Here is a 25005-nt window from a genome sequence, read left to right as displayed (position 1 = left end):
ATAGATAGATAGATAGATAGATAGATAGATAGATAGATAGATAGATAGATAGATAGATAGATAGATAGATAGATAGATAGGTAGATAGATACTGTAGATAGATAGACTGAAAGACATAGATAGATAGACATTTAGACAGACAGACAGACAGACAGACAGATAGATAGATAGATAGATAGATAGATAGATAGATAGATAGATAGATAGATAGATAGATAGATAGATAGATAGATAGATAGATAGATAGATAGATAGATAGATAGATAGACAGACAGACATTAGACAGACAAACAGACAGACACCACCATGTGTCTAACATCCAGCAGCTCCATGATGCCATTATGGAGGAGTGGAAGAGGGTCCCAACAAACAACCTGTGCATCCAACCTGTGAATTCCATGCCCAGGAGGATTAAGGCAATGCTAGATAACAATGGTGCTCACACAAAATATTGACACTTTGGACACAGTTTTGATATGTTCACTGGGTTTACCCACCTATATTGACAATAATGGCTGTATGTTAAGTTATTTTCAGAGGACAGTAAATCTATACTGCTATACAAGCAGCACATTTACTACTCTAAAATATATCCAAGTTTCATTTCTATAGTATTGTCCTGAGAAAATATACTAAAATGGTTGCTGAAATGTTAAGGGTGTACTCACTTTTGTGAGATACTGTAGATAAATAGCAAGGCAGACAGAAAGACATAGAGATAGATAGATAGATAGATAGATAGACAGACAGACAGACAGACAGACAGATAGATAGATGAATCTGATAGATGGACAGAACATTTACAATAGCTGTTTTGGTTGAACTGCAGTACTGAAGGATAATGTTTGTATAGTGTTGTTCATAAGTGCCTCATTCTCTAGTTAGGAGACTAATGTTGTGTGAAAAGAACATTCAAGAGCTCTCTAAAAGGTTCAGATAAGCAATTCCATCCCTGAAAAATATTCAGCCTCTGTGATACAAACACAAAGCGGAAATTGGTCCTTTGATAAGCTGTAAACAAACCACTCAGACATATATACAGTTATGACAATACAAGCAGCAGCGCAGCCACGTGTGTGACATCAAATACATCATACATTTACACATAAAGAGCACATATGGACACACACTCTTACATACCTCATCGCCACCAGCAGCTCACTCAGTGAGTCACACATGCTGACAAGGAAATGGACAAAAAAACTGAAAGTGCCAAAACAATACATCATTCTCCCTTGGGAACGGCCTCTGTCATGCTCATATTTCTGCTCTTTAGTATATGTCATGTTAAATCAATGTGTTAAGTGCTCATGTGCCATGTTTTATTGAAGTTAAAATCATTAGTTGTTTATAGATTATACACCAGAGTAATACATGAAACCTCCAGACTAGACGTATCAAAATTGTACAGCAAAAACATCATTAATCATTCCATTAACAGAATGCAGGTATTGCCTCCTAACAGATTTGGCTGTTATTCCATCTAAGCGCAAATAATTCTTGTTGCATGAGCTACATTCAATAAACACAAACCTTGGGGACATACATAATCTATAGCAAATAACCTTGCTATAAAACCTACAAATATTACACTGTGGCATTGTACTCATCCTGAAATCAACTGCACAGCAAAAAAAATAAAAAAATAAAAAAATACCTCAGTTTCTTAATCAGTGTAGAATTGATAATTGAGTTAGAGGGTTATGTTTTGATTATTTCATTTGTTTGATTGCCGCCCAATTCCCTCCTTTTCTGTTCCCTAGTTTCCTGGGGTTTTATTATTTTTTCCCTTTTTTTTTTTTTTTTGTGTGTATAAGCTTTCCTACAATAACCTTGTAAATAAATACTTGTTTGCCTTTAGCATCTTTGTTTTTACTGCTTGCCCTGGTATTGCACCGAAATCAATTCCCAACACTTAATGTTATTTCCCATACCCCTTACTAACTACAGGGGACGTAACAACCAGTAAAAGTTATTTATTTATTATATATTTTTTAAATTAGGTTTATTTTTCCAACCCCATTAGGGAAATGTTTTTTTCTTGTTTTATGCATAAATCTTGCTAAATGCTTCTGGATTTATGCGTAAAGCAAGAAAAAAAAGCCAATTAAGGTGTTTAATGTTTTACACGTCATATTATATTTGTAATATCATTACAAATTTCATCTTTGATTTTTAGATATTTTACTAGAGAACAATACAAAAAATACTTATTAAAAAAATTATGTTTTGCACTGAGTGAAGTCCCTGAACGATAAGAAAATCAAATCAGTTGTTATACATATTTTTTTGCTGAGTACAGAATAATCTTGAATGCTGGAGATGATGTTTTATGTATCTGCTTTTATAAAGTGCTGGTCTTGCTCTTACCAGTGAAAGAGTGATGGTTCCAGTGGTGGGGTTGCTTATCTTTGTGAAGAGCCTGTTCCCCAGAAACCCCTTCTTTACCAGAGATCTATCAGTTTCAGCCAGGTTGGCACAGTGTTATGGTAAAACTGACCTTTAATGTGTTTTCGAGAGCAATGTCAAAGCATACAAATGAGGTAGTACACCGCCTGAGGAGCAAACAAAAGAGACACAATAAAAGCACAGCACAACACAATAAAAACACAAAGAAATTCAAAAAGCATTTCAAGCTGTAAAAAATGATGCTTTAAGATAATTGCAAATAAAATATGACTCAAGTTCATGGTACAGTATGAAGTCACAACCTTCTTGAAAGTGAAGTGTGCGTTTTTTGAGCCAGTAGCTTCAAACAATTTCGACTGTTTTCAAACATGTTTCTAAGACACTCCGAGCCCCGCCTCAAAATCACACGATTGGTTGACTCAATGTAGTTTTGCCCGCCTCACCAAGTAGCAGCCAATTACGTGTCTGACACCAGCTGAGTCCAATCGCATGACTGACAATCACGTTAACAAAAGGGGGGGAAAAACCCTAATGTGAGTGAAATCATAACATCTGTGTTATTAAAAATATTCTAAATTATCGCAATGTTGTTGTGTATAAAATGAAATAACTGAATCGTAAAAAATTGATACAATTATCCTAATTGCATGTTTCTCTGCTTAATTGTATTTGAAGCTTATTCTTTCTTGCACAGTACCAAGGCAATTGCAAGTTTTTAATAAATACTTTTGTGAAATGTTAAAAAATGCTTCATATAAGCTACAGATGAGTTTAATGCTGGTTTATATAAGAGAGAGAATGCATGCATGCAGAGTATGTTTTAAAGCATTAGAGTAGGCTGTTGTCTGTTTATAGCAGATAAAAGTGAAACTACTTTGGTAGTCCTCCAACCTACTTAGCCATACTTAACATGGATTTTCATGTCAGTGCAGTAACAACAGCTGCTTTATTGAATAGGCCAGCCATTATCATCCTTTTCAAGACTACAAAGTGGAGACAAATTCCTATTAAGTATGTGTTCTGACACAACATAGGGGATGAGGGAGAGGAACAGCCCGGATAATTGGGTTAATTGCAAAAAGCATGCAATTAGCTCTAATTGAAGTTACTAGGGCTGTATTCAGAGGCACTGATTCACTGCAGAGAGTAGACATAGTAGCCTATATGTTTAACAATGTCTTCTAAAAATTGGAAGCAATATAGCACACGTACATCACGGAGACGTCTATTTGACGTCTGCATTTACATCTGCAAGACATATTTTTTAGAGTGTTTGCTCATCTGCAATACGTCTATAGGACATCTCATCAGATGTCAAATAGACATTTATTAGATGTCTTTAAGATGTTCATGGTTTAGAATGAATGTAAAACTGACATCTTACAGATGTCTGTCAGATGTTTGTAAACAGCAGATACTTTCCAGATCAAGTGATCTTTAACATACATATCACAGACATACGTGTGCTATCTATGTGCTGCAAAAATCATTTATAAAGGTCTATCAAATGTCATGTTTTGGGCAGATAATGAGATGTTTTTTTTTTTTTTTTTAATTTTTTTTTTTTGTTAATCCTCAGGGCTCCAGACACAAGGGAATAAAAATGGAGCCACAGGTAGGCTGCTATCAAGAATCCAAGACATTAGACCTCTGCTGTGTCCCAATTTGCATATCCGCCCCAAATAGTAAGATGTTTTTGTTTCAAACATAGAATTTTGAAAACGGTCGGCTATTCCAAATGTGAAAAGGAAAAAGAAGTGAAGTGATGAGGAGTGAAACTGCAAGCAAGAGCTGTCTCTCTCTCTCTCTCTCTCTCTCTCACACACACACACACAAACAAAGAATCCATTTTAAAATGTTTAAGTCTTAAATTAACAGGCCTAATGAATTTCATGCTTTGAATGAATTTTCATATTTGCAAACATAAACGGTGCATGACAAGGCAATTCTATGATGTAAGTACTACTGAAGCACTTTTACTGATTTCAAGTCAGAATTTGTTCCTACTTGGAGTAGTGCAATAAAACACCAGTTTTACACAGTAAATCTGAAACATTTATTTTTAAATTAATAAAATGCCTAAATTAATTAATAATCTTACATGATAACAGAATCTGTCAAGAGACAGCAGTCTTTTTCCTCCTGATAAACTTACACCTACAAAACAAATGCTTTTCTGAGCATCAGACAGAGACTGTCGGTTGTCAGATATCAAATATGAAAATCCCACATCTGGACTGAATGGAATGTAACATTTCTAGTTACTGACACATAAGTTGCCTATTTTTCTATCAGCAGCTTACATATTTTGCCTAAAGCTAGCTAACTAGTTTGCATACCATTGTAGCATAAGCTATTGAGCAAAGTTAAACAATTTACCACTACCTATAACTCTGTTTCGTATTTTCTATCCACATTTTATGAGCGAAAATCTTTTCCATAAATTCACATAAAATTATTTAAACTGTTCACTACAAAAAAAGATCACAGCATTTGAGGGTATCACACTACAAATTTGCATATGTTTAGATTTAGCGCCCTCTAGACAAGCATTGATGCTGAATATGAGGAAGAAGCTCAGTGATTCTCATTGATTTCACAGCCGAGAATCATTTTTATGAAGCGCATTATATGTCCCTCTTTATTCAGTCAGTAGCCTACATGTACAACGAACATAACCTGACCTGTTGAGCAATGCTGCTTCATCAACGCATGCTGCTTTTTGGACATTTGGTAGAGCAAAGCAACATTGTTTTTATTAATTCATACACGTATGTTTTCATTTTTGTGTGATAACATTGTTAAAATATTCAAGTAATTTAATAGTAGGCCTACAGCAATGAGTCGTTTTATTTTATTTATTTATTTACTGCTGTACAGTTTGCGACGAAACATCTGGAGAAAGCTCAACTGCATTGTGAGTCTTCACAGTCTCTCACAGGCTAAGCTGAACCCTTGAGAATACTACAAACACTGAAGGGTTCAGAGGCCTCATTTGCCAAATATTCATATTTTGACACCTTATATCTGTGGCTTTTTGAAAAGGCTTTTCTTCTTCTTCTTCTTGGTTGTCCTATTCAGGTTTGCACGTCTGTCAAAACATCACTCTTGGAGATTTGTCAGTCACACAACCTTGACTGATTTTAGATTTACTCTAGAAAGACGTGGGCGGGAGGTTTGTTTTTGTACTGTTCATATATTATTTCAAATCTGTTTCAAATGTATGAGCAAGAAGGACGAGTAGCAGTTTATATTTGCTGTGCAAATACTGCCACCTGTCGGAAGCCTTCTCTAATAAATCAATGAGCCACGAGAGGTCGTGATTTCACCTCTGTTCTATTTTGCACGAATGAAAAATGATCAAAGGTACATTTATTAAGTGGAATAATTATAAAAATTAGCAGAGTAATATCATCAGCATAAATTCAGGATGCGTACGATTGAATATAACGTTAGAAGTCAACTAACGCGCTTATTTGGTTGTTTTACAGCTGATTTATTAGCAAAACAATGTGGCTTACAGTACTTGAGCAAAGTTTTATTTTAATAACCGTCATAAATTTTCCACCTTAGGTTTTAGAACTGGACGAAACTGAGCAGATGTATTTAGCACTGTTTATAATAGTAAATGTAAACTTTATGAGTAAGTCTCGATGTTGCTGCATTACTAGTCAGTCGACATATATATTTACTCGTAGAGAGAATTAAATCCTATTGACCAGAGCTGACACTCTATATATGGGAAGTCCACTTAACAGCAACCTCCTATTACCAGTAGGCGGCACTTGTTAGCTATGAAAAGCAATGGTATTATGATCATCAACATGTAAAATCAATGTTTTGATTTTAAGGCTTTTTAAAAGGATTTTTAAGTTTTTTTTTTTTGTTTGTTTGTTTTTTGCTATAGTATGCATGTAAAAGTTGTTTAGCTGCTGCTAAAGATAAACATATCCACATTTTGAAACTGAGAATTTAAGCAAAAAAAGAAAACAGGACATCTAGTCAACTTGGAAATGTGCTTGACATTTATAAAGACAATAAAATAGCGTATTCTGAGTATGGTACATACACAAAGTTGAAGGCACCTTGACTTAACCAAACATTAACAGTTCTGCCTTGGACTTGTTCCAAGACGAACAAAACAAATGCTGAACACAGAGGCTCGAACCCTTGCATTTAGAAATCTATTAACCATACAATCTTTATTCATCAAGAACAGAAAGCTAATAAGACAATAGTGGTGCTGTGATGACTAAAATATATTATTTCATATATCTACATATGAAACTCCTAAATTTGCTTTTGTCACCTAAAATAGTTTTTCTTAACTGCGAGTACACTGTGCATTGTTGATCTATCTAAAATAGCAAATGTGTGCAGTCAACTCTTATATAAATGTGATTGATTGTTTATTACACAAACACTTATTTAAAAACTCAATAAATTATATTCTTTTATTTCAACAAACTATTTATTGTACTACATATTCGTAGATTTGAGAAGTGAGGCTTTTTCTGCAGATTGAGACTTTGATTGTCATAATTTTGCTGAGTATGTCAACTTGTGTATTTGTGAAACAGTCTTTAAAAAAAAAAAGAGGGAGTTACTTATTACTTGGGAGCTCAGTATTTTCTATACACAAAAATGTTAGATCTTATTGACTCATAGATGTGGTATTCATGTTACTGCACATTTAAGGAAGCATATGCAACACTTACTGCTGTAAAACATAATTTTTGGCCACTCGGATCATCAAAGCAAATATTTCAAGTTAAAACGCTGCTGGATTTCTGCCAGCGGAGATAGTTAAGCTTTTCACTCCAGACGCAGAATCACATCAAGTTGCAGATGGAAGATCTTAGTGAAAGACACGTTGAGTGGATCATGGTCAGACAAAATATCTCCACTCTGCTGATAGACTGCTATCAAAAGTCACCATCAGAGTCACCACAGGAACTGATGTGTCTGCTGAGCAATAGCTGCATTTACATGGCACCCTGCTGCATTGTTTTTCATGCAAAATAAGGAGAAAAAATATTCTAACCTTCTCTACCTCATTTACTCACATAATACACACCCTGAGATACATATTCATCCTTAGAAGAGGAGTGTATTTGCCCAATGTGCAGTGATTCCCCCTTAAATTATCCCTCTGAGAGGAGCAGCAAGCCATGTTGGGACATGAGTGGTAATCTGAAGCTACTCATTGTGTTTGGTATAGTGCATCTCTGCTGCAGCGGGTGGAAAGGGGATGAGGTCATTTATTAAGAGTGATGGTAGCATAAGAAGTTGGGATATAGCCCTCATCCCCGTTGTTCCGGCGTACTCGTGTCCATCCGTCTCCCTTATCCTCCTCCACTACAGACAGCACCTCCCCTTCCTGCATGGAGATGGTTCCCTCACTGGAGCCTGTGGACAGATGGAGGAGTCTCAGAGGAAAAGAGGTGGGTATGATATTCGCAAATGCTCACGCAAAACTGTATAACCATACCTGGGAAATTGTAGAGTGCTGTACATTGACCAATAGGTGCAGCGACTTCCTCTTCCTCAAAGTCGTCATCAAATTCAGTGTAGATGGCCTGGGAAGAGTCGGTGTCATCTGAGATAGCTCCAGGACTGAAAAGAACATAGGAAAAATTCTGATTATGTAAACAGAATTCAAATGGCATAACCGGATTCAGGAACTCTATATTTATATCTGTGCATAACCACATTACCAAGTAATTGTATAAACATTTAAGGGGTCAAACTATGAAGAATAAAATGTTATTCTCTTTTGAGAACTAAAGAACTAACACTAAAAGAAAAAAAACCTTCACAAATCTAACACTTTAGACTGTAAATGTAACAAATATATTGTGATTTTTTTTAATATGCATAAAATCACTGACCTATGTAAAAAAATTTGATAATAAATCCAACATTAAAAAATTACTGCAGACTGGATAATCTTTATCAGTTTGCACTGGCTGCTGAAATTCAAGGAATTGATGTTTGCCTACAAGACATCCACTGGCTCTGCACTAATATCAAATTAAAATTAAATTAAACTCGCTAGTTCAGACCTATGCGCTGTCCAGGAGCTTACATTCTGCAAATGAACGCCACCTCGTGGTGCCATCCCAAAGAGTCACAAAATCACTCTCACAGACCTTTTCCTTGACTGTTTCCGGCTGGTGGAATGACCTGCCCATCTCAACTAAAACTAAAAAGATTTATTTTTGCCTTCATTATGGTAGGACAGATCAGAACTGACAGGAAGCGAAGTGGGAGAGAGATGGGGGCAGGATCGGTAAAATGTCCTTGAGTCAGGATTCGAACTTGGGACGCCCATAGTGCAAACCACTGTATGTAACGTTGCTGACTAGCACCTACCCTACCTGTATCGTATCGTATCGTGTCTTGCTAGACTAACTGAGACTTGTCAAAGCACTTACTGTACATAATGTTGCCCTCTTGTTGGTCTGCTTGCTTCTATTGTTCTCCTCTTTTGTAAGTCGCTTTGGATAAAATCATCTGCTAAATGATTAAATGTAAATGGATACAAGGTCTTATGCAAATTGCCCCCAAGTCAAATTGAGAATTGTAAAATGAATTCTAGGACTGTAGGCTAGTGACAGGCTCATGTTCAATGACATGGAAATAAAACAAGGAACATTGACTTCTAAAAGTTTGTCTGCACCAGTTATGTAATGTTTGATTATTTAGGGGATATTTCTTTAAGATTTTTTTTTTAATTTAAAATCAGAGCATAAAATCAAGAGTCTCACGGCCTACATTTTGCAATTTACTGTTCTCAAGTACACAAATGAAAACATTGATTAAATTACAGTGTAGAATTACCAATAGTGAATAAAATGGTTGTCTATGGTATTTACGTGCAAGTCTTAGTTTATTGGAAACATGCTGATAACTTGTATATAAGAAAAAAAATCAAATATCTGTGAAGCATGTAAACCTCTTATTCAGAATAAGCTTAATCAGAATACACACCATAATCAGAAAATCATGTTTGTTGAAATAAAACTGACCTGTTGGGGTTATGAGCACCGTTATTGTTCAGAGAGTGTGTCGAGTATCGTATCGAGTCTCCTCGGCCCCCCGCTTCTGCGAGCCAGGACTACCAAACAAACCAAGACACCAGTGTGTTAAGAAAAGTCTTTGTCTATGAACAAATAAAGATTTACAAAGAGTATTAAACGGAAACCTCATATTTGTTGAGTTCTCCTCTCAGTCTTTCCATGTTTTGTGCTGTCTGAGTGATCTGAGGTGCCAGACTGGCAGGATCTCCCATCTGAGGGTTCTTTTCATAGACATCTTTCATTTTACCCAGAGCCTCACTGCACAGAGACATAAATGTATTTATTTAAGAAAGCAAGAGCTATCTTGATCATAACAGAGAAAGATAAAGAACAAACAGATACGGTTACTTGTGGCACTCAACACCACTGATTCCCCAGAGACCTGAAGAGCTTAGTAACCAAAGCCCAGACCTCGGCAACCCTGTGGATTCAGCTGTGGCCGGTTATCATGACAATAGTTGTCGGAGAGACGGCATGGCAGGCGACTCACCTCTGATCCATTTCCTTCTGCAGCTCCTTGCTGATGTCATCGATCTTCTGCTGCAAGCGTTTCCTGCGCTGCTCAGGAGGAAGATGTGTGAAGCCCTCTGTGTCCACAGACTGAGGAGATGGGCAGGGAGATAATGTCATTCACAGAGATTCACACAAACAAACAAACAAACAAACAAACAACCACCCCTCCAACACCAAAAGCCAAGCAGTGACAGGCGTGAACCAGAGACCCCACAGTGAGACTTCAGGTTTGCAGGAGGAAAAGCTGTACTGTAGTAATTCACCACCGGGGTAACTATACCGCCTGTTATAAGTGTTGCATTTAAACACTACAGGCTGTGTGCTTTAACAAGATTTTTGCAACATATTTTATGTCAGGTAAGTCAAGGAGAAATGCTTAAATAAGTGATAAACAGTTTACTCAAAGGAACAGTCTGGGCTAAATAAAATTGCACTTTTTGAACAGTCTGTGGCATGTTGGATCTATTTTGAAGAAGGAATGTGAAGCTAATATTTGTTACATGGAATATTCAGCAAAATGTTTCATTTTCTCAAGTCAAAAAAATCCTTTCATATTAGAACTGCTGTTCTAGGCATATGAAGTTCCAGTTATGCTCGATTATTGTAACTGACACTTTGCAGGGAGTTTGATTGACAGGCAATCGGATTAGAGATTAGATTAACGTCTGTGGACTTGAACTTGAAAAATAGTATGTATTGACATTTTTCTGCGGATAAAACAAGATACCTTCTGATGTTCATTCATGTTTATTTTAATGCTATAACTAGTAAATATAAAAAGATGATCGGTTCACGTGCCACTTGAACTGAGGCGCTACAGTGATCTGTCACAACACATTAAAGAGCCACAAAAAGGTATTTATTGTTTGAATTTCTTTAAAAAAAAAAAAAAAAAAAAAAAAAAAAAATTCTGAAAGCTGCGACCCTGTTTCAAACCAGAAGTAACCTGCTCCACCTTGACTGTCGATGTATTGGCAGTTTTCTGTTTACCCTGCAATGTATTTTTCACTGTGTGAGAACATGATGTGTTGCATGAGAGTGGCATGGCTTGTTGGACATGGCAACAGTAACGAAGCGGAGTGGGTCTTTGTGAAGGGTCAGTTGATGTGCACAATTTGCTCTATGTAAATAGTGAGTGACATGGGTTATGTATCATTGCATAGAAAAGTAGAATTTAGTTTTGATGCAAGGGCTTGGCATATGTGTCCAACGGAAATCACAGTCTTTTTAAGTATACTCCATTTGCTAGCATACCTGAAAACTGGTGATCAACACCAGCACAATAGTAAATTTGTGTCTAAAACCCAGTTTCTTTCAGCATAGTACTCATGCAGCCAGATTGGTGATGGTGCATGAATTTTTCTGCGCTAGGTAGTTTGTTCACAAAGTGGCAACATCAGCCCATTGTTTCATGGTTGAAAGAGAAACAGACGAGACATTGACAGATCCTTGTGGTGTGAGGAGCTTAAGAGAGACCTAAAACTCTAGTTAAACAAATACAAAGACTAACAAATAGTGCAGACACTAGACTGGGATTAAACTAGTGTCAAGTGCTTTTATGTGCATGCGTTTGCTTTAAAACTAAAGTATACTTTGGACATTAATGTGATTACTGGCTTTAGATTTTGAGATTGGATATTACTTTGAGCAGCCAGGGTTGTTAACAACACTAGCCTAATGCTAATACATGCTAACAATGTTAAAATAATGGCTATACTATCAAAAATGACAGTTTCATATTTTTAGCATTTATTTACATAGTGCTGTAGACTTGCCCCATAGACATCCACCGTAAGTGTATTGCTGTTTTCTGTTGTTTTTACAAACCCGAGAGACAAATGAGGTCAATAGAGTTAAAAGGTCCATTTAACCTGGAATATTCCTTTGAGTAACTCTCGATTAATTTAAACCACATGCAAAGATTTATCAATGCAACTTTAAAACATGTCCAATACAGAACATCATAACAGCCTGGCTTCAGCATCAGTGTATAGATTCTTTGCTTTGCAGTATCTCACCCTGGAATGCCTTGTCACTGTTTAAAAGTCATGATGGATAGTGTACAGTAAATTAACCCAGAGGCTGCAGTGCCTTGCCTTGAAAATGGCCACCTCTACAATAGTGAATTATAGAAAATCTGTAATTTTCAGTGAAGATGTGGAGGTGGTCATATTATGTGAAATCCTCACAGGCAGAAAACGATCTGATAAAAACAGAGGGAGGGAAATAAACATGTACACGGCACGTACAGCCCACACCACTTTAAAATGATTACCGTGAGCTTCTCTGGAGTAAACTGAGGAAGAGAGATATAAACAGAGAGTGTTTTATAATCTGGCATCATACTAGCCAATTTCTTAGTGTTTCTCATGCAGATCACTTCGCTTTTGTCCAGTACCACATCTCACAAAAGCAGCTCTAACCACAGTTACAAACACTAGTTTCAGAGTTTCAGCATTTTGGGTGACTTGCTTCTTCATTAATTCAACTGTAGGATCCTGAAGTATCAATGCAATATCATGGGGAAAAGAATCACGATACATGATTGTATTGGCACAGTCCTAGTTAGTCTCCAGGATCCATGTGTCAGTGAACATTAAGCTCTGATTCACCAAACTGATTCACTGACTTGCTATTTTCCTCCTCAAATCTCATCCAAACAGCACAAATGCTGACTGTCGACTGTGATTGTGTAAACATGCATTTTTCTGGGGTTCGCCCAAAACTTACATGACTAATAAAATAAGAATGCAGAAGCAGAACAGTCTATTTTTATTCAAAGTCAGTCATGTTTTCACAGAAGCTGACAAGCGCTGCCGGCACACTCGAATATACTATAAGCCCCAGAGAGGCAAACACACATCACACTGACATAAAGGACAAAGTTACTGCATGCACTACATTCTAATTCACTCTGACAACTTGTTACATTTGCATGGTGCTCCTGTTCTTATTTCAAGAAGAGTCATGTTGATTGCTACCAATGTAGGACAATGAAATGCATGGTAATGAGAGAGAAATGTCAGAAGCAGTCATTTATTTTGTCACTGAACTTCCTTACTTAATCGCCGAGCGTGACAGAATCACTGACAAAAGAGCGTGAGATTTCAGCAACAGGTGAGCTGGCTAGTTGTGACGCCAGCCTTAAATGTGTGGCAGGAATAGGTGAAGAGCTGGTGTTGTTGTGACTGAAGATAAGTAGTGAAAAAGCTGTGATTTCTACTTCATTGTGACCACTACTCAGGCCCTGATCAGTGCTGCTGAACGCCTTAAAGAGACAGCAGCGCACAGGTTTAGTCAGTTTGCTTGATCCCTGACCTATCACACTCACCGTTCTCTTGAGGGTCCGGAAGGAAGAGATTCGGGGTTTGACTGTCTTATTGATTTCCTTCAAACAGTACGACAGGGGGTCCCGGCCAAACTTGGGGGAGGGGGGTCCGTTAGCGGGCGAGGGGGTGGGGGGTGTGGAGAAAGGACTGAGTGAAGACGAGGGCAGCTGGGACAGACACCAGGCACAAACCCAGAGGAACACAGGGACAGAACAGCAGGAGAGGGATGGTGGGAAGGATAGGGAAGGGTAAAAACAAAACAAAAAAACACAAATGACAAGAAAGAGACACCATCAAACACCTCAAAGCAACATCAAAACAGCAACGAGGACAACACTGGACCAACCTCAGCAAGAGCCAAGAGAAGCAAGACAAAGAATAACCAAACCTAAATCCACAAGCCCAAACAACCAGATGAAGAAGCAAACAATGGCTCCATCAGAAAACAATTCTTGGCCTTGTTCAATGGATCATGTGGCTTTCAAGTGATGTTGGAATGATCATGAAGATTAGATGAATGCACATGAATGGCACCACAAAACTTTTCATGTTAAGGTCATGCCAATTACACTACCATGGTGAAGCTAATTGTTATTTGTCATAATTAAGTTTGTATAAACGTTGTGTACTGTTGATGAATACCAGTTATAAAGTTTTCCAAAAAAAACTGAGGTGCCAGGATTGTGTGGTGGACTACCCATCACTATCCAAAAAATTTCCAACAGTCACAAGGCAGGACAAATTAACGGGATATTCCACCCCAAAATGAAAATTGTCATTAATCACTTACCCCCATGTCGTTCCAAACCCATAAAAGCTCTGTTCATCTTCGGAACACAATTTAAGATATTTTGGATGCAAACCGGGAGGCCTGTGACTGTCCCATAGACTGCCAAGTAAATAACAGTGTCAAGGACCATAAAAGGCTTGAAAGTCATCGTCAAAATACTCCATCTGCCATCAGACGTGCAATCTGGGTTATATGAAGTGACGGGAACACTTTTTGTACGTGAAGAAAACAAAAATAATGACTTTTTTCAATAATTCCTTTGTAAACGGTCTGTGTGTCTCTCCATATCACCGTATGTTGTGTATGCTCTTCTGTATCATCCGCACCACAAGGATGCGCGGTTTTATTTCAAATCAAAGCTAAATACACATAGAAACAGCACATTAAATTGTGTTCCGAAGACGAACGGAGCTTTTACGGGTTTGGAACGACATGGGGGTGAGTGATTAAATGACAAAATTTTCATTATGGGGTGGAGTATCCCTTTAAGCCTGCATGCCTAATGTGAATTCAACTGATCCTCATTTCATTGTGGTAGTGCTTCAAAGTTTCCTGTGTTTGTCAGAAAAAAATTACAGAGGAATTACACCAAAATACCCACTTAATTCCAACCAAAACCACTTGAATGCACATCATATTGAATTAACAATAGCCAAATTTATAAGAAATTCCCAAGAGAATTTGTGCTGTTCGCAGAGTAAGAATCATCAAATGTAAACAATCTCCAAAACAGAGCTGCTATTACGTTGTATTGCCTACCCCATTATGGATCTAATAAGTGGAGCCAAGTTTTGCCAAATCAACATTCAGAGGCTTCTGCTGGAAGCAACAAAAATTCCTGAACATAAAAGGAGTCCTAATATTACAGTGAATTTGCTATGCATACTAGCTCTGTTCCAGAACCAAGCGAGCTGTCTACAGAGACAACCTTACAGTTGAATCAACAGTTCACAGTTAATTTCAAAAGAAGGTAGCATTAGCTAAATGACTAGTTATTCTAATAAACACAAAGGGTATTTGAAGAACAAGCAAATAATGTTCAGAGCTTCATATAAAGACTCTGTCATTAGCTGGTTGCTAAGCTAAAAACTTCCTATCCTAACACTAAACACTACACTAATACTGGATCAAATCATGCATTATCATGAATTATCAATTTTTAAATATATATATATACACTCCCCTCCAAAAGTATTGGGACAGTGAGGCCAATTCCTTTATTTTTGGTGTAGACTGAAAACATTTGGGTTTCACATAAAAAGATGAATATCAGACAAGAGATTCACATGCCAGCTTTTATTTCAAGGTATCTACATCTGGATCAGACAAACAACTTAGAAGATATCACCTTTTGTTTGAACACAACTATTTTTCATGTGAGCAAAAGTATTGGAACAGATAGAATTAACATAGATTAAAGTGAATAAGACAATATTTAGTTGCAGATCCTTTGCTTTCAATAACTGCATCAAGCCTGTGACCCACTGACATCACCAAACTTTTGCATTCTTCTTTTGTGATGCTTTTCCAGGCTTTAAGCGCAGCCTCTTTCGGTTGTTGTTTGTTTTGGGGTGTTACCCCCTTCAGTCTCCTCTTTAGCAGGTAAAAGGCATGCTCTATAGGGTTTAAGTCTGGAGATTGACTTGGCCAGTCTAAAACCTTCCACTTCTTTTGGCAGTGTGTTTTGGGTCGTTATCTTGTTGCATGATGAAGGATCTCCCAATAAGTTTGGTTGCATCTTTCTTTAAATTGGCAGACAAAATGTTTCTGTAGACCTCTGAGTTCATTTTGCTGCTGCCATCATGTCTTACATCATCAATGAAGATTAATGAGCCTGTCCCAGAAGAAGCCAAGCAAGCCCAAGCCATGACATTACCTCCACTGTTTTTCACAGATGAGCTTGTATGTTTGGGATCATGAGCAGAACTTTAGCCTTTCCGTCACTTTGGTAAAGGTTAATCTTTGTCTCATCAGTCCATAAAACTTTGTCCCAGAATTATTGAGGCTCATCTCTCATACTTTTTGGCAAATTCCAGCCTGGCCTTCCTATTCTTCTTGCTAATGAGTGGTTTGCATCTTCTGGTGTAGCCTCTGTACTTGGGATCATGAAGTCTTCTGTGAACAGTAGATTGTGATACCTTCACCCCTGCCCTCTGGAGGTTGTTGCTGATCTCACTTACAGTTGTTTTAGGGTCTTTCCTGACAGCTCTCACAATATTTCTGTCATGAACTGCAGTTGTTTTCCTTGGTCTACCTGTTCGATGTCTGTTACTTAGTACACCAGTGGCTTCTTCTTTCTTCTTCAGGACATTCCAAATGTTTGAAATGGCAATGGCCAATGTGTGTGCAATGGCTCTGATTGATTTTCCTTCTCTCAGCTTCACAATTGCTTGTTTTTCACCCATAGACAGCTCTCTGGTTTTCATGTTGGTTACACCTCTTAACTATAAATGCAGTTTGAACAGGCAAAACCCAAATCTGAAACTGAGCGTCGACATTCAGTGCTAATTATTGTTTGAATAATCATTGTGATAGGACACAGCTGGGCAACAAAATACACCTGTCAGTCACATGTTCCAATACTTTTGCTCACATGAAAAATGGTTGGGTTCAAATAAAAGGTGATATCTTCTAAGTTGTTTGTCAGATCCAGATGTAAATACCTGCAAATAAAAACTGGCATGTGAATCTCTTGTCTGATATGCATCTTTTGATGTCAAACCCAAATGTTTTTAGTCTACAGCAAAAATAAAGGAATTGGCCTCACTGTCCCAATACTTTTGGATGGGAGTGTGTATATATATATATATATATATATATATATATATATATATATATATATATATATATATATATATATATATATATATATATATATATATATATATATATATACACACACACACATACACATTTAATTCTGGGATTATTGTTGAAGAATAAATGTGATGCTGCTTTTAATCATGACCAAAATTACACATCTTCCATGGCAGCATAATATTGTTCCCTGCTGTTTAGGATAATTTTTTACATTGGGTGTGCCTAGGACACTGTAGGTGGGCAGCTTACTAAGTGGAACAGAGTAGAAAAGTTTCACCCTGATACAAGAAAAAAAAAGCATTAAATCTAGAATTGTGCCAAACAATTCACCACAAATGTATGGGTAAACGAATGAAAGCTTGGCGCTAAAAATAAGTATTTCCCCACAAATTGGTTTTAGCTTCTCAACATTGTGACTGTCTCAGCCGGAAAGGAAACATGCACAGTGAGCAAAAAGTGAAGCAACAAGGAATGAAGGAAGATGTTTGATCTTAACTACTAAGGGTAGAGGAAGAAGGAAGCAGATTTGCAGTGCAACTTTGGTAAAAACAACAAAAACTCCGTATTAACTAACACGCAAGACAAAAAAATGGATCTGTACAATGACAGAAATTAAACAGAAGATGACTAGACAGTTAAGCTGGCAAGCGCCGAGGCTCATGTGAAAAAGGCCTAATGTGTTGAAGAAGCAGGAAACTAGATTATTGGAGAAGTAGAAAATGATGTTATTAATATGAAGGTGAATTGTTCCTAGAAAACACTTCAGATCTACATAGGCCTCTGGGACAAAGACAGATCCATTGAAACCTACGCAGAGCTCTGAATCATCACATGACTGAAGAGAATGTTTTAGTAATGCTTTGCCTCCAACCCTCAATTTAAGAGGATTTATCTCCTTAACAACTTAACCAGATGCAACCGAGCATCTATCCTGATGGCACACAGTGCACAAAGGTGTCATTGTGATGGGACTGAAGGATATATTATACAGCATATAATAGCAGTAGTGTATGTGTGTTAAGGCCCATGGCAAAGGGAGAAGTGTCCTAAAGAAAAGCACAGACGCAGCAGAATGAGCATCGGGTCACAAGCGGAGCTAAACAACAGAGCTGGAGGCTTTTCCATCCCCACTCACAGCCAAATAGCCATGCAAAGTGTGCATACTGAAAAACTGTAAGGATGTGTGTTGGGTATGTCAGAGAGATTGAGAGTAAGGGGTGAGAAAGGGTGAAGGTGGATTGAACCATCATGCATCTTTCAGCTGAGGCAGGGAGACAAAGGGTGCAAGAAACCACAGCTTTGGATCTAATACCTTTTCTAGTCACACCTCTCAAAAGACTTTCCCACAAATCAAACAATGTCTTGTCCTCAAATCATCTCAAAGCCAGTCTGTTACCTTACAGACTGTGACCCTACTCTCTCATCTTATAGTGTAGAAGTGTCCAATCCTGCTCTTGAAAGGCCACTTTCCTGTAGAAATTAGCTTTATTAAACTTGAACCAATTATTCAAGGTTACTAGAATCTTCCAGAAAAGCGTGTTGGAGCTAAACTTGGGATGGTGTTCCTATAGAAGCAGAATTGGACACCACTTCAGGGTTAGGTACTGTAGAACCCTGCTGGAAAAATCACACAAAAAAACATATTCTATGGATCTGATGGCTGGGTTTAAAAATGGTTCTAGCTAATAAAATAATGGGCATGGCTCATTTAGATCAGGGGTGTCCAATCCTGCTCCTGGGGGCCACTTTCCAGCAGAGTTTAGCTCCAGCCCCAATTAAACACACTTGATCCAGCTAATCAAGCTCTTCAACGTGCTTGTCTGCCAGTTTCTAGTGTTACTGGAGATAAACTCTAATGGATGGAGGCCTTCGGGAGCAGAACTGGACCGACCTGATTTAGATGGTTGAGCAGGTGGACTATCAGGAGTTGGGACTAAAGTCTACCTGGTTAAAGCTGGTAGATCAGCATGGACAAGCTGATGGGATCTGGTTGAGTTGAGTAAGCTTTTCCAGCAGGGTAAAAGACAACTTTCTATCTCCACACAAAACAAATCAATTTCATCAGAAGGAGCTCTACCTTCAGAGAGCAGTGAAGCCTACCTTGCTCTTCTTATTGAACAACCGGAATGTTTTATTCCTGTTCTTGCCGAGCAGCTCTAGAGGACCTTTAGGAGTGCCCAGGCTGCTGTCCGAGGAGGCCCGATTGATGCCCTGACTGTAATCCTCAAACTCCACATCTCCTGGTCTCTCGAAGCCAGACTTGTGTTGCTCTATAAGAACCACAGAGTCCTGAAATAATACAGAAAAGTGTTAGCTACTCCATGTGTCGGCTTGCAGAGGGTTGACTGCTCCTTTAAAGTGGATGGCTTAATGCAAGGTTGTCCGATCCTTCTCCCAGAGGGCCAATGTCCTGCTGAGATTAGCTCCAACCTGCCTGATCACATTTGCCTGGAAGTTGATTATCTGGTTCAGGATTGTTCAATTAGGATTGAAGCTGAATTCTGCAGGATAGTGGCCTTCCCAAAGCAGGACAGGTCACCCGTGGTTTATTGATTTTCTTAAAAACACAACTGAGAACTCACATTCTTCTCGTTGACATTCGTGCCAGCTCTGGAGATGCCTTCCAGACACTTCCCAATGATGGGCATGACTTGACGCTCTGTGTCTGCAAAAAGGATGTAACCCTGCGCCAACTTTTTGATACGCCGTTCATCCATGTCCTGCAGCCTCTACAGTGAACAAACATGCATACAGGTATCAGTATGCACTCTGCAAAGTATCATTCCTACAGTAAGCTGAGAGGAACAAATACGTCTAAACCTGTTAGAACTGAGGCATGTTTCTTACACTGAAAATAAGAGGCATGTCCGTGAAGTAGAACTGATTTTGTTCTTTGTTGTACTTCTGAAGTTGTAAAGCGTAGTCGTTTTTACACTCCTCTGCTATGTGCGTTCGCATATGAGCCTGCTGTTTGGCCTACATTCACACGCAGAAGTAAAGATAAAGTTAAATCAGACACGCATACATAAAGAGGAAGAAGGAAACAACAATAATGCATTTGGATATGATGGAAATGAGATGGTGGGATGGGAGATGTGCATGCAAGAGCGTGGCAAGACCTGTGAAACCTTTTGGCGCAACATAAATACCTTTTCCACATCAGCTTTGGTGGCATTGAGGTCCTGATCGGTTTTCTCTGCATATTGTGCAGCCTTCTCTGCTTCTCTCCACTCCCTCTCAAATCGCTTTTTACTCTACCATGAAAATAACATCCAGCACATGAATCAAAGCGTTTACATACACAATGCTCTTATTTGCAGCCATTACAGGAGTTTTTTACACCGAAATTAAGATTGTGTCAGCATTTCCTTGCATGTTTGCATATCAGTTTCTATCTTCCACAGACATATCAATACTGGCTATGTGAAATACAGCAAAGGCTTTTGGCGCCACTGAATTCAAGCTCGCTCCTTATCTTCTGTACAGTGCACTATGTGCCATTCAACTTATAGAAAAGAGTAAAGGTTTAAACAAGTGACTGATTCTTAGACACAGCTGCATTTGTAGAGGGCAGAAAGCTTCAGATTCAAGACAGCATTTTTGGAGAGAAAATCTGAAAATTGTTGGTCTATACTGGTGGTAAAGAGAAAACACTTTTCGAATGCATATTTGATTTCAAATTTATTATTAAAATTTAGGTTCCACACAGAACATTCCTGTAAGGCTTCAGATAACATCATATATAACTTTTTTATATTTTTTGGCGATTGATACTTTGATTTCATATAAAAGATCAGAATGAATATTCTGTTAAACATCATTTTGTGTTCCACAGAATAAAGTAAATCATATGGGTTTGTAACATGATTGCGGGAAAATGAATATACAGATTTTTGGGGGTATTAAAAAAAAAAAACAAGATTCACAACACATTTTAATTCTATTGTTCTGAAGCATGTTTTTTGTATATGTTTGTTAAAAGACACCAGTGTTTCCTACAGACTTGCAAATGCAAATTGATTCTCTGCCAGCATGAGCCTCTGCTGGAGCTGGAGAAATAGCAGTTTCCCCGGTAACGGCTGTAATCAAATAAACACTACTTTATCAGGCATTACAGGAAAGACGAAATGAAAATGACATTGAAGCTTTTCTGAAGACGGTCGCTTCTTTTCAAAGATACATACATATAAAAACACCCGCGCTGCATTTTAATTGTGAAACGTGCAGTGATCAGTTTATTCAACCAAGTTTAAGCCTTTTGGAAAATCTATGCGTGGCGGTCAGTTTTGTTATAGTGACGAGCCGCCAAAAATAACTCAATGTATAGGAAACATTGGACATTGTATGACTGGTTACAACAGCGAAAAAGAGATTATCAAATTTGGATAAAACATGAAAAACTTTTTCTTTAAAATAACGAACAATATTGTACAACTACGGACATTTCTAAAATAATATGATAATTTGTGAATACATTATATTTAAAGGGATAGTTCACTCAAAAATGTTAATTTTGTCATTAATTACTCACCCTCATGTCGTTCCAAACCCATAAGACCTTTGTCCATTTTCTGTTCACAAATTAAGATATTAAGGACATCGTTAAAATAGTCCATGTGTCATCAGTGATTCAATCTTAATTTCATGAAGCTATAAGAATATTTTCTGTGTGCAAAGAAAACTAAAATACTACTTTTATTCAACAATTTCTCGACATGAGGGTGAGTAATTAATGACAGAATTTTCATTTTTGGATGAACTATCCCTTTAAAGGGGTCTAAAATATCTGCTCATTGTAAACTGGAAAATATCAGCTGCTTCTAGAGTATTTGAATGTGTGTGTGTCTGTTTACACTCCTGGCCCTCACCTGACCAAACACAATGGCCACCGAAACGATCAGTAAACAATCACTTTCAATCCCCCGATACAACCCCACACTGAGCAGAAACAATAGAGACAAAAGAGCACTCTCCCCACAGTCAGCGCTTGCGCCACAAAGAGACGTAACACAAGCCTCTGACAGGGATGTAAACTCATCAAGCACAGTCTGATCTGGTGGTTCAACGACACACTCAAAGACACAGTGAGACACACCACCACCACCGAGTCTACAACACAACCTGTCACACAGAGAAACTTACATTGTCAAGCTGCTTGTAGGTGCCCTCCAGAGACTGTTGTGCTTTCTTGGCTTCTGACAGATGCTGCACATTACAGAGAAAGAGAGAGAGTGGAACCACGGTCAGTGTGCTTTAGGCTTTCAGACATAAAATAAACATCCAGATTTTTACATTTTTTTAAGAAAAATATGAGGGTTTAAGCTTAAAATGTAAATTCACTTTTATAACTGTATGAATCTGTTCCAAATGCATGTTGTTATAGATCTTACTGTGAACAATTCATCCATGCATAGGTTTAATTTTTTTCTGTGTCTTTGTAATTTTGAATTTAGGCCTGGGCGATAAAACAATATCTATATTTATCGACAGTACACTTTCATCTAACCCTAATGATATATTTTTTTTTTTTGATATAGTGCACAACATAGGCCAAGCCAAAAGTATCCTGAAGACTTATTTGATCTGTACATACAACATAAAAAAAGGAGATATTTGTTTAAATTTTGTTTTGCGTTTGACTGTTAATACACAATTTGTTGTTTGTCTTAAATTCGGTAAAATAAAAATACAGTTTTTTTCTATTTTTTCTATTGCTTTTTGTTTTAAAAAAAGTTTATAAAAAGTGCATAATTATCAATATCGAACGATATGAAACATTATATTATTTATTTATTTTTAGCTATATCGCCCAGCCATTATATGATAAATAATTTTGTCTACTTAAACCCACCCCTTTCTTACAATTGGCTGCAAGCTCACATTTAGATCTTCCTCCATCCAAACAGAAACCAATGAACAGAACCGAGTCCCCGTCGATAATCGATTTTACTCTAATGTATGTCAGAATACAGCAGAAAAGGTCTTTCTCTACACTGTGTTTCATCGTGACTTTACAGTGGTTTTCCAGGGTCTTGCTATAAAGCTGCTACGACGTTTTGAATGGATTTTCATCATTACTATGAAGCTCCTTAGGTGTTGTGAAAGGACATTACTGTGTTTGGTGCTAAGGTGCATCTGAGTGTTTTATTACATTGCCATGCGGTTGCTAGGTCATATACAAGTAGTTGCTAGGGCCTTTGTTTACTGGCCCACCTAAAAGTCATTGATATTCTTTGCTCTAGATACTCAGGTCCCTCGTTCTATGTACGTCTATGTGTTTTTTTTCCACCCATTTTATTATCTGCCAGGCAAAAATATGATCACTTACAAAAAAAAATAAAACAAATAAAGAATAGCACACCTCTTTCAAACCAAGCATATTTAGCTCATAAATCTAATTTATCATTCATGTCTGCAGCAGAACCAGTATAATACTTAAGGTTAGTCTTTTGTTCAAATCCCTTACTCCAAGTATGAGCAATGCTAATAGATATTTTTGCCTTAGGATGGACTAACAATAATGTGTTGTTAATTAAGTAAGAGGTTATAAAAGTGAGGAGACAGCTGAGGTTATATGCCGAGCCTCGACTGTTCTTTATGAAGATCACCAAAGCATTCCTCTGACAGTGTGGCACAAATCAAAATGAGACTTCCACCCCAACAGACTCGAATGTTTCTTCTCAACCAAGCAGTGTGATGTGTTCTCCACCGCCTCTCCTTCATGCCCACAATCCCCCTCTCTGCATCCTTCCCGGGCCTCTGTCCCACAGCATGCTTTATTTTAAGCCTGGCCCAGTTTCTCCGTCTGCCTCTCATTCTCTCACCGTCTTGCGCTCCTGTTTGAGCTCCTGCAGGTACTTTGTGAGCTCGATGCAGATATTGATCATCATGTTCTCAGCGATCAGCTCCCTCTGGCCCGCATAGTCGTTCATCTCATTCAGGATGTCCAGAAAGGCCTGGTGATTGGAGAACCTAAAGAAGAGTAACACGAACGAGATACAATGTGCATGAGTAGTAAACGTGACCTTTTCAGTCTTTGGGATTACTGACATTTTAAAAATCACTTAACTTATGAATCATTCATTTCAGAGCAATTTGGGAACTGGTTTGACCAAAACACTCCCAAAAAAATATTCACACTTCATTATGGATTGCATGCAAGTTTTACTCTGTGAATCAGATGTACACTGCCTTTCAAACATTTGGGATCAGTAAGATTTTTAATGTTTTTAAAGGAGTATCTTATGCTTGTCAAGGCTGTATTTATTTGATCAAATATACAGAAAAAAATTACAGTAATATTGTAAAATATTATTGCAATTTCTAATATCGGTTTCCTATTTCAATATACTTCAAAATATAATTTATTTCTGTGATGCAGCACAGAATATTCATCAGTCAACTCATTACTCCAGTCTTCAGTGTCACATGACCTTTCAGAAATCATTCAAATATGCTGATATTCAAGATTTATTCAAAATATTTATATTTTCTAACAATAAGTCATTACTATCACTTTCTATCCACTGAACACATCTTTGCTAAATAAATAATTTTAATTTATATATATATATATATATATATATATATATATATATATATATATATATATATATATATATATATATATATAATTAGTCCTGTTAAATGACTAATCGCGATTAATCGCATCCAAAATAAAAGGTTTTGTTTACATAGTATGTGTGTGTATTATTGTGTGTGTGTGTGTGTATATATATATATATATATATATATATATAAATAAACACACACACACACACACGCATATATTTAAGAAAAATGTAATGTTCATATATTAAATATCTATATATAATATAAAATATATACATGCAAATACAATGCAAATATTTTCAAATATCACAGCCCGCTTTCAGAGTTCAATCAGACGCTGATGAATAAAAACTATTTTCAAGTTTGACTTTGACATACGCCACAATGGTTCAACGTGTTGCAAATGTAGTTTCTTCACCTGTGGTACCTGATTTCCATGAGTGACTTCATTAGTTTTGCTCTGAGGGAGCATACGTGAAGTCATTTACAT

General features: G+C 37.4%; 1 protein-coding gene across 3 annotated transcripts in view; it reads right to left on the bottom strand.

Annotated features, from left to right (window-relative positions):
• Positions 1 to 6411: 6411 nt before the first annotated feature.
• The window catches only part of trip10a (thyroid hormone receptor interactor 10a), a 28583-nt gene continuing 9989 nt past the window's right edge, over positions 6412 to 25005 (bottom strand). Inside the window, exons 4-15 of one of the 3 annotated variants that reach the window (XM_042719728.1) lie at positions 23768 to 23915; positions 22086 to 22148; positions 20093 to 20197; positions 19791 to 19919; positions 19526 to 19672; positions 19044 to 19232; positions 13336 to 13500; positions 9982 to 10091; positions 9617 to 9749; positions 9441 to 9529; positions 7901 to 8025; positions 6412 to 7818 (exon numbers count right to left, since the gene is read on the bottom strand). In XM_042719728.1, coding sequence (XP_042575662.1) covers positions 7667 to 7818; positions 7901 to 8025; positions 9441 to 9529; positions 9617 to 9749; positions 9982 to 10091; positions 13336 to 13500; positions 19044 to 19232; positions 19526 to 19672; positions 19791 to 19919; positions 20093 to 20197; positions 22086 to 22148; positions 23768 to 23915 — 1555 coding nt within the window. In that variant the 3' untranslated portion in view covers positions 6412 to 7666. Of the gene's footprint in view, positions 7819 to 7900; positions 8026 to 9440; positions 9530 to 9616; positions 9750 to 9981; positions 10092 to 12279; positions 12301 to 13335; positions 13501 to 19043; positions 19233 to 19525; positions 19673 to 19790; positions 19920 to 20092; positions 20198 to 22085; positions 22149 to 23767; positions 23916 to 25005 lie in introns of all 3 variants that reach the window. The other 2 variants (XM_042719729.1, XM_042719730.1) reach the window with 2 other exon arrangements.

Source organism: Cyprinus carpio, chromosome B3, assembly GCF_018340385.1.
Source record: "Cyprinus carpio isolate SPL01 chromosome B3, ASM1834038v1, whole genome shotgun sequence".
Taxonomy (NCBI): Eukaryota; Metazoa; Chordata; class Actinopteri; order Cypriniformes; family Cyprinidae; genus Cyprinus; species Cyprinus carpio.
This window is presented reverse-complemented; position numbering and strand designations above follow the sequence as displayed.